At 39.1% G+C, this 15,775-nt stretch overlaps 2 protein-coding genes across 2 annotated transcripts in view; one reads left to right on the top strand and one right to left on the bottom strand.

The window, feature by feature from the left end:
• LOC135195573 (dipeptidase 1-like) overlaps window positions 1-15,775 on the top strand; it is a 388,301-nt gene that overhangs the window by 15,526 nt on the left and 357,000 nt on the right. The gene's annotated exons all lie outside the window — the stretch shown is intronic.
• Window positions 7,916-15,017, bottom strand: LOC135195264 (uncharacterized). The gene is made up of 2 exons (XM_064221524.1): window positions 14,920-15,017; window positions 7,916-8,711 (listed from the first exon to the last, which is right to left on the bottom strand). The coding sequence occupies exons 1-2, from the start codon at window positions 15,015-15,017 to the stop codon at window positions 7,916-7,918; spliced, it is 894 nt and encodes a 297-aa protein (XP_064077594.1).

Below are 15,775 nucleotides of genomic sequence, written 5' to 3'. Positions count from 1 at the left end.
CATAATATTCGCAAGGAAAACACAGACTAATCCCAAACCAAAACCAGTATTCGACTCTTTATTATCTCTCTCTTATCTACCTGTTATGTATTCAAGGGACTTCCGGGTCATATAAACCGTCCGTGTTCAACGTTTCCGGATTTGATAAAGTTTGCAGAGGAAGCACCCGCAGTTAGTTAGATCCTGGAACAAAATATATAAGCCCAGTTTCGCCCTTTTTCTCGTTTTCGAAAGCGAGTTTACAAAACAACGTCTTCTATTATTATTATTATTCAGAAGATAAGCCCTGTTCACTTGAAAAAAGATATTATTATTATTATTATTATTATTATTATTATTATTTTATTATTATTTTTTTTTTGCTCTATCACAGTTCTCCAATTCGACTGGGTGGTATTTATAGTGTCGGGTTCCGGGTTGCATCCTTCCTCCTTAGGAGTCCATCACTTTTCTTACTATGTGCGCTGTTTCTAGGATCACACTCTTCTGCATGAGGCCTGGAGCTACTTCAGCCTCTAGTTTTTCTAGATTCCTTTTCAGGGATCTTGGGATCCTGCCTAGTGCTCCTATGATTATGGGTACGATTTCCACTGGCATATCCCATATTCTTCTAATTTTTATTTTCAGATCTTGATACTTATCCATTTTTTCCCTCTCTTTCTCTTCAACTCTGGTGTCCCATGGTATTGCGACATCAATGAGTGATACTGTCTTCTTGACTTTGTCAATCAACGTCACGTCTGGTCTATTTGCACGTATCACCCTATCCGTTCTGATACCATAGTCCCAGAGTATCTTTGCCTGATCGTTTTCTATCACTCCAACTGGTTGGTGCTCGTACCAATTATTACTGCAAGGTAGCTGATGTTTCTTGCACAGGCTCCAGTGGAGGGCTTTTGCTACTGAATCGTGCCTCTTTTTGTACTGGTTCTGTGAAAGTGCCGGGCATTCGCTTGCTATGTGGTTTATGGTTTCATTTTTCGTATTGCACTTCCTGCATATGGGAGAGATGTTATTTCCGTCTATCGTTCTTTGAATATATCTGGTTCTAAGGGCTTGGTCTTGTGCCGCTGTTATCATTCCTTTAGTTTCCTTCTTTAGCTCTCCCCTCTGTAGCCATTGCCCAGCGTCATCGCTGGCTAGTTCTTTAGTGTGTCTCATGTATTGTCTGTGCATTGGTTTGTTGTGCCAGTCCTCTGTTCTGTCTGTCATTCTCCTGTCTGTATATTTCTGGGTCTTCGTCTGCTTTTATTAGTCCTTCTTCCCATGCACTCTTGAGCCACTCATCTTCACTGGTTTTCAGATATTGCCCCAGTGCTCTGTTTTCGATGTTGACGCAGTCCTCTATACTTAGTAGTCCTCTCCCTCCTTCCTTTCGTGTTATGTATATTCTGTCCGTATTTGCTCTTGGGTGTAGTGCTTTGTGTATTGTCATATGTTTCCTGGTTTTCAGATCTATGCTGCGGAGTTCTGCCTTCGTCCATTCCACTATTCCTGCGCTGTATCTGATTACTGGCACTGCCCATGTGTTTATGGCTTTTATCATATTTCCGGCGTTGATTTTTGATTTGAGTATCGCCTTGAGTCTCTGCTTATATTCTTTCCTGATTGTGTCCTTCATCTCTTGGTGTTTTATATCTCCTCCTTCCATTATTCCAGGTACTTGTATCCTGTCTCATCTATGTGTTTGATGTTGCCTCCCATCTGGTAGCTTTTATCCCTTCAGTTCTCGTTACTTTGCCTTTTTGTATGTTGACTAAGGCGCATTTTTCTATTCCAAACTCCATCCTGATGTCCCCAGATACAATCCTTACAGTCTGGATTAGGGTATCTATTTCCTTGATGCTCTTACCATACAGCTTGATGTCGTCCATGAACATCAGATGGTTGATTCCATTTAATCCAGAAGTAAAGAATCTAAGTGGACATATGAACAAAATTCAGAAGGAAACTAAAATTGTGTTCAAATATGAAAATACAATAAGACGTTCACTCGTAATAAACAATAACAATGTTAAAAATCCCATAGTCCCAGGAGTTTACGAACTACCGTGTATGGATTGTAATAGTAAATATTTTGGTGGAAGTGGACGGGGACTAGATATACGTTTGGGCGAACATAAGCGAGCTTATGAACTACAATCACAAAACAGCGCAATAGTAGCACATGCTTTCAGGAATGATCATAGACCCAACTGGAACGAGGCTAAAATTATCTTTAAAAGTAACAATGTAAATGTCAGACGACTAGTCAAGGGAGCTGCTATAAGTTTAGGAGAATCGTTCAAAGGAAACAAGTCTTTGTCAAACGAAGAACCCATTTGTTAATTTTTATATTACTAGTATGTTTTTAAAAGATTTTAAACTGTAGGACAGGCTCTGTTTTCCCTCTCCTGATGCTGCTCTGCCTTGCCTCTTCCAGTCAAGGTAACCGCTGCCGGGGGAGTCTGATAACGGTGCCCAATCTACGCCTTGGATGAAGGACTTCATGTAATGTTGCAACAACCTGTACGAAGATCCAATAGAATTGCAGCCAGAAGGATTGATAGGGGAGAAGGTATCACCTAGTTGTTGTTAACTACCCTCTTTCCTCATCACCTGGCCCATTAACGAGCTAACGACCGTTGTTAACGATCTTCAATGACTCTTGTTTTTTAAATTTACCTCTGTACTTGTCGTAACTTATTGTTCATTTGGACTGAAGATGAACCCAGGGAAGAGTTCGAAAGCTTTCTGTAAAGTCTTCAAAATTATACACGGACATTTTACACTTTGTATTATTGTGGACCCTTTAGAACATTAATATATACTCTTTTATCGTGATAGAGAGTTTTTTCCCTATATTTTATTATTATTATTCAGAAGATGAGCCCTGTTCTATGGAAAAACCAAAGACATTCTTATTATTATTTTATTATTATTATTATTATTATTATTATTATTATTATTTAATTATTATTATTATTATTATTATTGAGAATATAAGCCCTGTTCACCCTATTCATATGGAACAAGACCACCACATAGGGCCGTTGACTTGGCATTCAAGCTTTCAATAAATACGGTACTCATTTGAAAGAAATTATTATTAGTATTTTTTGCTGGAAGAAGACCAACTTGAGCACAGAAGAAAAGTCAGTAATAAGAAGAATAGCGAAACTTCTATAGAAAATAAACGCGGCTGAAATAGCCATTATTTTCAATAAAACCTGTAGTACTATTATTATTATTATTATTCAGAAGATGCACCCTATTCATATGGAACAACAGAAAAAAAGAATGAGTTATGAGTAAAAAATTAACTAACAAATAAATAAATAAATAAATAAATAAATAAATATACATAAAAATGTCAGTAAATTATTAAAACACAAGGAGAATTGCTTTAGAGCACTAATGTGTTACATCTTCCCTTGAACTTTTTTAAGGTTCAAATTGCACGACATCCCCTGGGGGAAGGCTGTTCCATAGCCCAACGGTGGGTAGGGGATAAAGGACCTCTGGAATTTTGGGGGAACTTCGCCAAAGAAATGGCGCCAACGGGAGTATATTCAAGTTGGGGAGACATACATAAAAAAAAAAAAAAACCTTGAATTTTCTGGTCTCCAGCTAACGTTGTTTTTTTTTTTTTTTTTTTTTTAAGATTGGTGGGATCTTCTGTAAACAGAGGCGCCGAGGAGGCTGCGATGAACTGGCGTATTATCTAAACAAGAAGAAGAATAAAAAAAAAAAAATTCCTGGGAGTCGAATATAAAAGTCGAGCATTTTTTATTTTGCTTTGGGGAATTTTAGATATATACGCAGAGTGGATATACTGTATACTTTTTTCATCTCTGCAAAGCACGGTTACTAAAGACATGTGAAACATACCCTTGCATGGTATATTTCAAACGCTTATACTTCAGATTTTCTAACAATAATCTCCTTATATAAACGTTTGTATAAACGTTCATTTTAAACGTATATAACTTCAGATTTTGTACTATAAATCCCCTTGTATAAACGTTTGTATTAACGTTTATTTAACACATTTTCACTTTTAGATTTTGTACCGTAAATCCCCTTGTATAAAAGTTTGTCTGAACATTTACTTCAAACGTTTATACATCAGACTTTGCATCATACATATTGTATAAACGTTTACTTCAAAGTTTTATACTTCAATTTTCTAACAACCCCTTGTATAAACGTTTGTATAAACATTTATTTTAAACGTATATAACTTCAGATTTTGCAACAAAAATCCCCCTGTATAAAATTTTGTATCAACAACATTTATTTCAAACGTTTATGCTTCAGATTTTGCACCATAAACCCCCTTATATAAACGTTTGTATGAACAGCACTTATTTCAAACGTTTATACTTCAGATTTTGCACCATAAATCCATTATATAAACGTTTGTATCAACAACATTTATTTCAAACGTTTAAACTTCAGATTTTGCAACAAAAATCACCTTGCATATAGGTTTACTTCAAACATTTATACTTCAGATTTTCTACCAAAACTCCCCTTGTATAAACGTTTGTATCAACAACATTTATTTCAAACGTTTATACTTCAGATGTTCTAATTATAATCCCCTTATATAAACGTTTGTATAAACATTTATTTCAAACGTTTATACTTCAGGTTTTGCACCATAAATCCCCTTGTATAAACGTTTTTATCAACAACATTTATTTCAAACCTTTATACTTCAGATTTTGCAACAAAAATTCCCTTGTATACAATTTTGTATCAACAACATTTGTTTCAACCGTATATACATCAGATTTTGCACCATAAATCACCTTATATAAACGTTTGTATCAACAACATTTATTTCAAACGTTTATACTTCAGGTTATGCAACAATAATTCCCTTGTATAAACGTTTGCATAGACGTTCATTTCAAAAGCAACGCGAAATCTATAAAAACGTCCAGGCTTTTAAACAGAAGCTAATTTTCATGACAATAAATATCCTAATAACTATTCTCCCTACACACTAATCTCCTGTTGATCACATCTGCACTGAGCACATGAATTTAGTTGATCGTATCTGTACTGATAACACGAACGTCAAGTCAAACAACATCGTGATTAACTTGATCCCTTGATTAGCTTAAATGATCTGTACACAGCGGCCCTCTGGTAATTTATTCAAATCGGGTGCATATCAGCAGCAATGGATTGGGTAGGGGGAAGCCCCCCATTTCCTAGAATGGGTAGGGGAGAGGAGACATGTCCCAGAAAGGGTAGGGGGAGGGAATATGGCATCTGGAGGGGGAATGAAAGCCATGTCCTAGAAAGGGTAGGGGGAGGGAGTATGGCATCTGGAGGGGGAAGGCATGCCATGTCCTAGAATGGGTAGGGGGAGGGACTATGGCATGGGGATGGGAAAGGGGGAAGCCATGTCCTAGACTGGGTAAGGGAGGGGAGACCATGTCCTAGAATAGGTAGGGGGAGGGACTATGGAATGGGGAGGGGAAAGGAAGGCCATGTTCTTAAATGGGTAGGGGAGGGGAACCATGCCCTAAATTAAGTAGGGGAGAGCCATGTCCTAAAATGGGTATGGGAGGGGAGAAGCAATGTCATAAAATGGGTAGAAGTGGAAGCCATGTCCTAGAATGGATAGGGGAGGAGGAAGCAAAGTCATACAGTGGGTAGGGAAGGGGGAAACCATGTCCTAAAATGGGTAGGGTAGGGGGGGAAGCCATGTCCTAAAATGGATAGAGGTAGGGGGAAACATGTCCTAAAATGGGCAGGAGAGGGAGAAGCCATGTCCTAAAATGGGCAGGGGAAGGGGTGGCTTCCCGTCGATGAAGCCAAAGTCATTAAGGGAACAATTCCATTTATTTGCTTTGAGTCAAATTATCATTATCATTAAGTAGTTATCAAATTATCATCAGGTAATTATTATCACCATTAAGTGTCGGGACCTGATCACGTGACGTGTGACGTCATCTCATTGAGGAAAAGGCGGCTGGCGGGGACCTTGTAATTACGATCAGTATCGGCGAATGATAATTAACAAAACAGATGAGACGAATAATCTATAATTATTTTAATTATTTTTGGGGAAAATGACATTCGACGCGATGGAATACCTCGGGTTAATGACACTGAAAAAATAACCTGTTATCATATTTATTTCAACGGTTATTTACAGAGGCTGACGCCATAATTCGTTCCCCGAACAATCAACGAGATTATTACCTGGTATGATTTAACACCCCTCCTCCTCCCCCTTACCCAAGACACCCGTTCACGGAAATGATATAATTATTATTCCAATTTACCTCCACGTCAAGGATTAAATTCTGCGCCATTTGTAGCAAGTAAACTGACCCTAATACAATTCAACTAGCATTTTAATATTTTGCTTAAATCATTATGTTTATCAGTTTGTTAATTTTTCTGCTTTTCTTTTAATAACTGGTCTTCTCTCTCTCTGTATTTCCCATTATCTTCTGTTACTCTTTTTCAAATGAACATCATAAATAATCTTTGGAAGACTGAATTTCAAGTCAGTGGCCCCTATATGAATAGAGTTCATCTTCTGAGTAACAACAACAACAACAACAACAACAACAACAACAACAACAATAATAATAATAATAATAATAATAATAATATAATAATAATAATAATAATAATAATAATAATAATAATAATAATAATAATAATAATAATAATAATATTTCGGAAAAAGAGCCGCTTTTAAACAAATTCTGTTGAATAAAATGGCAGAAATCAGCGAATTAATCTTATATATTAGCTTTTCTATTTTTCTTATTACTCGCTTTTCTGGCTCAGCGATACTTCGCAATAATTGTCCAATATTTATATTGGCGATAATGCTGAAAGTGGTATTTTTATTCAGAACAGGCTTTATTAATCAAAGACTGGTATTATCAGAATACTGGTATATGGGAAGGCGTTCCCTGGTTTAGATCAAGCAGGGGTCGTCGTCGGTGTTGGTATCATTCTATAAAAGGGGTCAATGTCAGCCCGGGGTCGTCTCTGGTATTCATCTGGTATAACTGCTGATATAGCTCTGGCATATCGCGACGTTTCAACCTTCTTGGCTGGTTAGCAGTAGAAGTGAAGAGATGGTGTCTGCAAGCTGATATTTATAGCGGCTCGAATCCTAGAGCTGCGTTCTCATTGGTCGAGCCGGTCTGGGGCGAAGTCTGGGATCTCTCGTCGATGGATGCAGAGATGCAGTCGTGCGAGCGCTCGAGTAATGCATCGGGGAATGAATGACAGGAGTCCTACCTGCGGCAGGAATCCTATCATCCCGCTGGGGCTCCTGGATATTTGGGTGGTCGTTCGCTGCTGGTCTTCGGGCGGCGGTAGGGAGGAGAAACGTTTCTTGGGTAATGTTCAAGTTAGGTTTCTCCTTTCCTATATGGAGGGCTTCCAGGATTCGTAAACGTCGGGGATCAGTGGTTTGGTCAATTATTTCGATATTAGGTGTAATATCGCTCCTTTTTATTCTTACGTTATGGGCAGTCCTGACGTCATTATAAATGGCTCCTTCTTGGGCGTTGCAGGAGATTCTCTTGGAGAATCGCATGGTGGTCATGCCGATGTATTTGCCGAGGCATCCTAGGACGGGGCACGTGTATCGGTAGACCAAGCTCGTCTTCTTCAAGGGATCCTGCAGGGGGCCGCTGGGTTGTTCCTCATCACCATGCTGCTTGTCTTCTTCGTTTTATAACATATTATTAAATTGACGGTCTTGTCCTGATTGGTGGGGGTGACGTTTCTCTCTATGATGGTCTTGAGGGCTTGCTCGTCCTCCTTATACCTTCGGTGAAAGTTCCCTTTGTAAAAAAGCTTGATGGGCTCTGGGATGTCGGGGCGGGGATCCTGGAGGTACCAATCTTCAAATTTCTTTGCTATAACAGCATCGACGGCGCGATTAGTGTCCGTTGTCGACGAGGACCTGGGCCGTTCGTTCCAGTTCGCTATGTGTGTCTCTCCAGGGAGAGCAGTGCGAGAGGGCCCTCCTGACGAAGGCGCTGATGGTGGAGTGCTTATACCTCTCAGGGCACTCACTCTTTCCGTTCATACACATACCCAGGTTCGTCGGCTTCGTGTACACGTTCGTGCGGAATCGGGTGACTTGCTGCTCGACAAGGACGTCGAGGAAGGGAAGGCGGCGGTCTTGGCAGTGTTCTATGGTAAAGGAAAAGCAGCTGTGATCATGAAATCCACGTCGCAGCCGCTCTATCTCTTCCTGGGAGTCGGCGCTGACGAAGGTGTCATCGATGTAGCGCACATACATCCTTGGTTTGCTGGAATTCTGGAAGACCCTCTCTTCGACGGTGCCCATGTAAAAATTGGCGAAGAGGACTCCAAGGGGAGAACCCATCGCCACCCCGTCGATCTGGGTGTACATGCGGCCGCGGTGGTCGGAAAAGGGGGCCTTCTTAGTGCAGATTTCCAGCAGTGCACGAAGGGCATGTTCAGGGATGTTTAAGGGTGGTGTATCGGGGTCCCTGTATACCTTGTCCAAGATCATTTGAATGGTCTCATCGACGGGGACGTTGGTAAATAACGACTCCACTTCCATCGAAGCGATATATCCTCCGGCGGGCGTTACTCGTAGGGCTTCCAGGAACTCGGCCGACGGCTTCAAGCTGTAGGCATCCGGGACGTACGGGGTATTGGTGTAAAGCCTCTTGGCCAACAGATACGTTGGGGCAGGGATCTGGCTAATAATTGGGCGAAGGGGGTTCCCTTGCTTATGAGTCTTGACGTTCCCGTAGATGTAATAATAATAATAATAATAATAATAATCTTGGGAAGTTTGAATGCCAAGCCAGTGGCCCCCTGTATATGTGCTTGTTCTATACGAATAGGGGTCGTCTTCTTCTTCTTCTTCTTCTTCTAATAATAATAATAATAATAATAATAATAATAATAATAATAATAATAATAATAATAATAATAATAATAATAATAATAATAATAATTACTGTCGTTGTGGTGATCAGTTGCTGGATGACGACCTCCAAGTACCTGACCGTCTTCCCCTTCAATTGGGTTGAATACCTGGTTGCCGGACGAAGCTCCTCTGTTGCCAGAGGTTCCATTTACGTCGTTGTCGTTTATTCCTTCATTTCTTTCCATCATTGCTGAGCTTTGCTAATTAACCCATAGCTGGACCCTACCCCATCAGGGATAGGTACTCATTTACAGCTGAGTAGACTTAGGAAATTATGGAAAAGATCCTTTCCCAAGGAATCAACGCCGAGGAGAGCGGTCACCCATCTAACGACTGACCAGCCCCAATGTTGCTTAACTTGACTTAAGTCCATTGACGACTTAACCCACTCCTCCACGGCGCCACACTATAAATACCACCCAGTCGAATTGGAGGACTGTGATAGAGCCAACAAAAAAAACAAAAAAAATAATAATAATAATAATTAAAAAATCTTCATAGTAGCACGAGACTTCAAATGGAGAAGCAAATCCACAGTTATGTAAATGTACATATATTTAAATTTAAAAACAGCAAGGATAGCTTTCGGGAATCTGTTCGGTTTACATAATTGTGGATTTGCTTCTCCAATAATAATAATAATAATAATAATAATAATAATAATAATAATAATAATAATAATAATAATAATAATAATAATAATAATAATAATAATAATTATAATAATAATAATAATAATATTCTTAGGAAGATTGAATTTCAAGTCAGTGACCCCTATATATGTTCTTGTTCTATATGAATAGGGGTCGTCTTCTAATAATAATAATAATAATAATAATAATAATAATAATAATAATAATAATAATAATATAGAGAGGGATAAAATGGATAAGTATCAAGATCTGAAAATAGAAATAAGAAGGATATGGGATATGCCAGTGGAAATCGTACCCATAATCATAGGAGCACTAGGCACGATCCCAAGATCCCTGAAAAGGAATCTAGAAAACCTAGAGGCTGAAGTAGCTCCAGGACTCATGCAGAAGAGTGTGATCCTAGAAACGGCGCACATAGTACGAAAACTGATGGATTCCTAAGGAGGCAGGGTGCAACCCGGAACCCCACACTATAAATACCACCCAGTCGAATTGGAGGACTGTGATAGAGCAAAAAAACAAAATAAAATAAATAAATAATATATTTTACAGCAATTCTGATGCCAGAATTTCACTTATTTTTTTTCCAGCGCATTGTTGGGAATTGACACAAATCTCTGCAATAATCGTGTCTATTTTCCCTAAAATGAGTTAACACACAAAATGGAAACTCTCTCTCTCTCCAATATTTTTCAACAGGGACGTCAATTTACCCGTTATTACTCGGAAATTTATAGATACGCAGCAATTATTTTCATTGCCTGAATTTACGGATATCCACTGCATTCAGGTATATGCCATCAATGCATGTGTAGCTTTTGTTGGGCAGTGATTAAAAACCGTAACTAACTGCATTTTCCATACAGAGATTGTTTGTCGAATCTCTATGTTATTTCACGCATTTCCCAGCGTATTTAGGTAGGCCATCAGTGTGCCTGTAGCCATTGTTGCAAAGTGATGATAGCTGTAACTACCTTTTTTTTCATATAGATATTGTCAGTAGAATCTCTGTATTTTACTAAGTACTTTACCCACTCATGGGATGGAAATGGCACCGTATCTAATCTAATCTAATCAATATCTTGCCCTAAGTGTACCTGTATTTTCCATAAAGATATTGTCAGTTGAATCTCTGTGTTTCACTAAGTACTTTACCCACTGATGAGATGGGAATGGCACTGTATCTAAACTAATTAATATCTTGCCCTAAGCGTGGCGAAATAATTAATACATCAATAACAATGAACTAAAATAGTAGTCATTGTTGCGTGCAAATGGCAGTGAATATATTAGCATTGCATAGTGATTATCATGTAATGCATATTTTTTTTCAAATAATTGAAAAAATCGTCAGTGAATATATTGGCATTTCGTAGCGATTGTCAGTTAATTCATATATTTTTTTCAAAAAAACTGAAAAATTGTCAGGGAATATATTGGCATTTCATAGCGATTGTCAGGTAATGCATATTTTTTCCAAACAATTGAAAGAATTGTAGGTTATAAAGTCATGTTTTCATTTTTGCAAAATCCACACCAGAATTACTACTATGCGATGTGAGATCCTTACTTGAATTACATGGCATTGATAACATAACTGCTGGAACATAAATAAGGGAAATACGTTATAATACAGGCTTTAATTTGGTTAGAGTTTTCGATAATGAATGAAAAATAATTCTTGGAAGAGGGACTTTCTTCCGCGGTTATAATGTTACGGGGGAAGGGGTTCAATTTCGAGGAAATATTTGAACAAAAGCCTTCCCAGTAGTTCCTTAGCTCTTCTGTAAATTATAAGACGTATTGCCTATCAAACACGAAGAGACTATAGTATATTCAAATCATGTAATGTCTAGGCCAGTCCCTTCCGCCGCTCCTGATTGACTGTTGATAAGCCAATCACGGGACTGGAAGCTCCCAGTCTCTCGAGAGAGTTCGCATAGGTAGGATGTATGTTCCACCTCCCCTCAGGGATACTTTTGAAAGAGTACCTCTAAAGAGAGGTGGAACATACATCCTGCCTATGTGAACTCTCGAGAGAGACAGAGTTTCCAGCACTGTGATTGGCTTATCAACAGCCAATCAGGAGCGTCATAAGGGACTGGCCTAGACATCAGATACAAGGTTGATGTGAATCTACTATAGGACACAATGTAGTCATGATTTTTGTATGAGACCTTTGACAACTTCCAATTATTTCGTAAACATTCAAATTAAAAATATAAATTCCAGTCTTTACTAATGTTATCTTATTACCTCTAGTGATTCCTAATTCTTTCGTAAATAATTACACGCATATTGCCTCTAAAACTTGAAAATATTAGGACAGAAGGTATAATAGCAGCACCATTGTAAAAATAAATTTGACAATAACCAATTCGACCTCAGTAGGGAGGTATTACCTTCAGAGCACCTCCCGCAGTGCAATTTAGGCATTACTTAAGGTTCTTTGCAGCGTCCCTTCGGCCCCTAGCTGCAACCTCTTGCGTTCATTTTTACTGTACCTCCACTCATATTCCATTTCTTCCCTCTTGCTATCCACCAACTCCTATCAATTGTTTATAGTGCAACTTCTTTGAGGTTTCCCTACTGTTACACCTTTCAAACCCTTTGCTCTCAATTTCAGCGCTGACTGGCGTCAAAGATCACCACAGCCCTTGGAATCTGGCCTTAATTCCATATTCCCATTCCATTCCAATTACTTCGACGTCATTCAGGTTGAAAAAATAACAAATAAAACATCACCTTATCACCTCACTCTAGGACACAAAAACATAACTCTTGACAACATGACTTCTCACCCAAAACAGACTTGACAAGTTCACTTGAACTCCCGTGGGGGGAGGGGGTGGTGGGGAAGGATATCAGATCTGTCATAAAGGGGAGAGACAGAGACAGAGAGACAGAGAACCCTGGGAAATAAAAATGTGGGGCTGTCACTCACACGTCCATTCGACGTGGCTTCTGTCTAACTCGTTGATGGCCATCGCGGGTTTTATCCAAAGATGGGTCCCGTCTTGAGCTGTGATTATATCAGTCAATGATAAAATTGTAATTTTTTACTATTTTTATTTATATTAACACTAAATAAATTTACTATCACTGAATGACAAAAAGTGTTTTTTATTATTTTCCTTTACACCAGATTAAATCATTTGATGATATTGTCTTTTTTACTATTTTTATTTATATTAATGCTAAATAAATTTACTATCACTGAATGATAAAAATAGTTTTTAAAAATAATTTTACTTCATATCAGATTAAATCACTTGATAAAATTATCTTTTTTACGATTTTTCTTTATATTACACTAAATAAATTTACTATCACTGAATGATAAAAATGTTTTTTTATGATTTTACTTTACATCAGATTAAATCAATTGGTTTCTTACTGAATGATAACAAAATATGACCCAGGCTTGTTCCCAATGAACAGGGATCATCTTCTGAATATTAATAATAATAATAATAATAATAATATGCTGGAAGTAAACCCTCTTTTAAACATGTTTTATTAAAAGTAATTGCTGCCTCAGCTGCATTAATTTTATACAGGTTCTTCTCTATTTTTCTAATTATTGCTTTCTCATTGCTGCTTAAACTGGTGAGCAACGCACCGAAGGTTGACATATCTCAATTAGGTAGAACGATTGGATTTTATTGGTAAAAATTTCAGTCGGGGTAGTCAAATTTTCGGGTATATCCCGTAGAGTTTATTACAGATAGAATTGATGTTAAATTCTATTTCTTTTCTATTCTTTCTATTCCTTTCCGGACGATTCGTCTGAATAAACCTCAGACATCCTCTTGGGCGGAGGTGTGTGAAGGACTGAAGTGAGAAGGTTGTTGTTGTTGTTGTTGTATTAAGCTAACACTTCTTGTTGGCACGGGCCTTTCCCTTGTTTGGCCCGTAGGTGATCTGAAAAGATTCTTTAGGTACATGGTTAGTTTTTTGAAATTGGAAATATCTTTAGTTGTAGAGATAGGAGTGGACAGGGGAAGGATGATGGTGTTAGTAAGAGAGGGCCATCATGTCATATTATAGAAGAAGTTTGAATGAGTGTAAGGCTTTCGAAAATCAGAGAAGCGGTGCAGGTGGGGTTGTCCAACCCTTTACTCCCTTGGGTCCCTGCGGGAGGATTTTAGTTGTAGGTAAAGTTTTTTAAAAGAATGATAGTGGATGATGTGGATAGAGCCTTACAGTGAGGGGATGTGATGAGGGTGATTGATTTTATTAGTTTGATTACCTTGGTGGAGGTAGGTTGTAGAGCACCTGGGCATGCTCTTCTAAGTTTTCAATGATTGTCTTTGTGACTGTGGCAGCTGCATGCTCAGCATCTTGTGCAGGTATTGCATTTTGTGCTGCACCTCTTAGCTGTGCTGTTTCTCTGCATTCCAGCAGGTAGTGAATGGAGTGGTTGCTGTGTTTCTTCTTGACAGTGTTCACATGGTCTGACACTGTTTCCACAATTTCCCAGCAGGCTTTATATCCTAGCCTGAGTCTGTGGATGATCACAGCAAGTTTTCTTGGTGTGTGCCTGTCTATGGGAGGAGGCACTAGACCAGTCGATTTCTTATACCATCTGGCAGACGGTGAGTTCTTTTCTACCCCCTCACGATGGTCATTTATCAATTTTTCTTTGCAGAGTGGTTTCATTGCATTTTTGACTTGTTGCAGTGCAGGTTGTATATGTACTTGCACTCTGTCAATGTGTTTTGTACTTTGGCTAGCTCATCAGCCCTCTCATTGCCTGGAATTCCTATGTGACTGGGTATCCAGTTTAAGGTGACAGGTCTTCCTCTTTCGCTGTGCTGGTGTAGCAGTGTTTTAATTCCAGCCAGCAGTGCCTTATTTTCTTTAATTTTCTGTTGTTGCAGGGCTTGCATTGAGGACTTTGAGTCTGTGTGGATGATTACAGGCCCTACTTCATTCTCCAGTGAGTACAGCAGTGCCTGTCTTATTGCTGTTAACTCTGTCTGCATAGTAGAGGCGTGATTGGAGGTCCTCCAGCAGGCTGTGAAGTTTCTTGAATATACTGCAGCTCCCGTAGTTTGATTCTCAGGATCTACAGTGCCATCAGTGTAGTATGTTTGTGCCCCTATGGTCTCAGTGTTTCTGATTGCTTCATAGGCTGCCGCTCTTAGCTCTTCCCCTGTGCAGTCCTCTTTTGCTCTTGGCAGGCTTGTGTATTTGTATATTGTAGTGTCCTTCTTCCAGGGTGGTAGTTGTTGTGTGCCCTGTGTTGTGTCTGGACCTAGTTGCAGCAGTGTTTCTGCCATGCCTAGACTTTGATGTTGTCACTTTGGTCCTTACCATAGGAACTCGAAGTTTGAATCTGTGTGTTTGGCAAGTTTCTCTCTTGCTCTTTTCTTAGAGATGGAGTCTCTTTCTGAGAGGAACATCTTGGCCATTGTGCTTACATTTCGCTGTGCAATCCTATCCTCTAGCTTTGGCAGGTTAGTTTCAAGCCTGAGGTTGCACAGTCTTGTCCATGTAGGTGCTCCTAGCATGAGTCTCATTGCATTGTTTTGAATGACCTCCAGTGATTCTTCTGAGCCTCTGTCAGCCTTATCAGAGTGGGGGCAGCATAGTCCACCAATGTTCTGGTGCAGGCTAGGTAGTACTTCCTTTGTATGTGTTCATTTTCTCCTTCCTTCAGGGATGACATGTATCTCATGGCAGCAAGTCTTGCATTTGCTCTTTCTCTCAAGTACTTGATTTCTTCCTTGAAAGTTAGCTGCTGATCTATGACAACTCCTAGGTACATGTAGCTGTCTACCCATTCTATGGGCTCAGCTCCTATTGTTAGTGGTTGCAGCGGTCTGTGGGCTTTTATTGTCAATGGCCTTTTGTTTTATTTTATTTATGTTTATTTTTAGGCCTAGCTCATTTGATTTATTGTTGATGTCATTGAGTGCCCTTTGCATTCTGGGTACTCTAACAGCTCCTCTTGCTACTACACACACATCATCGGCATAGATGAAGATTTCTACGCCTTCTGGAAGCTGCAGGGAGGCTATATTCTCCATTAGTATATTGAATAAAAATGGACTCAGAATTCCTCCCTGAGGGGTGCCATTTTCCAAGTCGTGGAATGTAGACATCACTCCTTGGAATTTTACTCTGGCCTGCCTTCTCAGCACGTAGTTTTTTGTCCAGGCTAGTAAGT

The sequence above is a fragment of the Macrobrachium nipponense genome, chromosome 16 (genome assembly GCF_015104395.2).
Source record: "Macrobrachium nipponense isolate FS-2020 chromosome 16, ASM1510439v2, whole genome shotgun sequence".
NCBI lineage: Eukaryota > Metazoa > Arthropoda > Malacostraca > Decapoda > Palaemonidae > Macrobrachium > Macrobrachium nipponense.
This window is presented reverse-complemented; position numbering and strand designations above follow the sequence as displayed.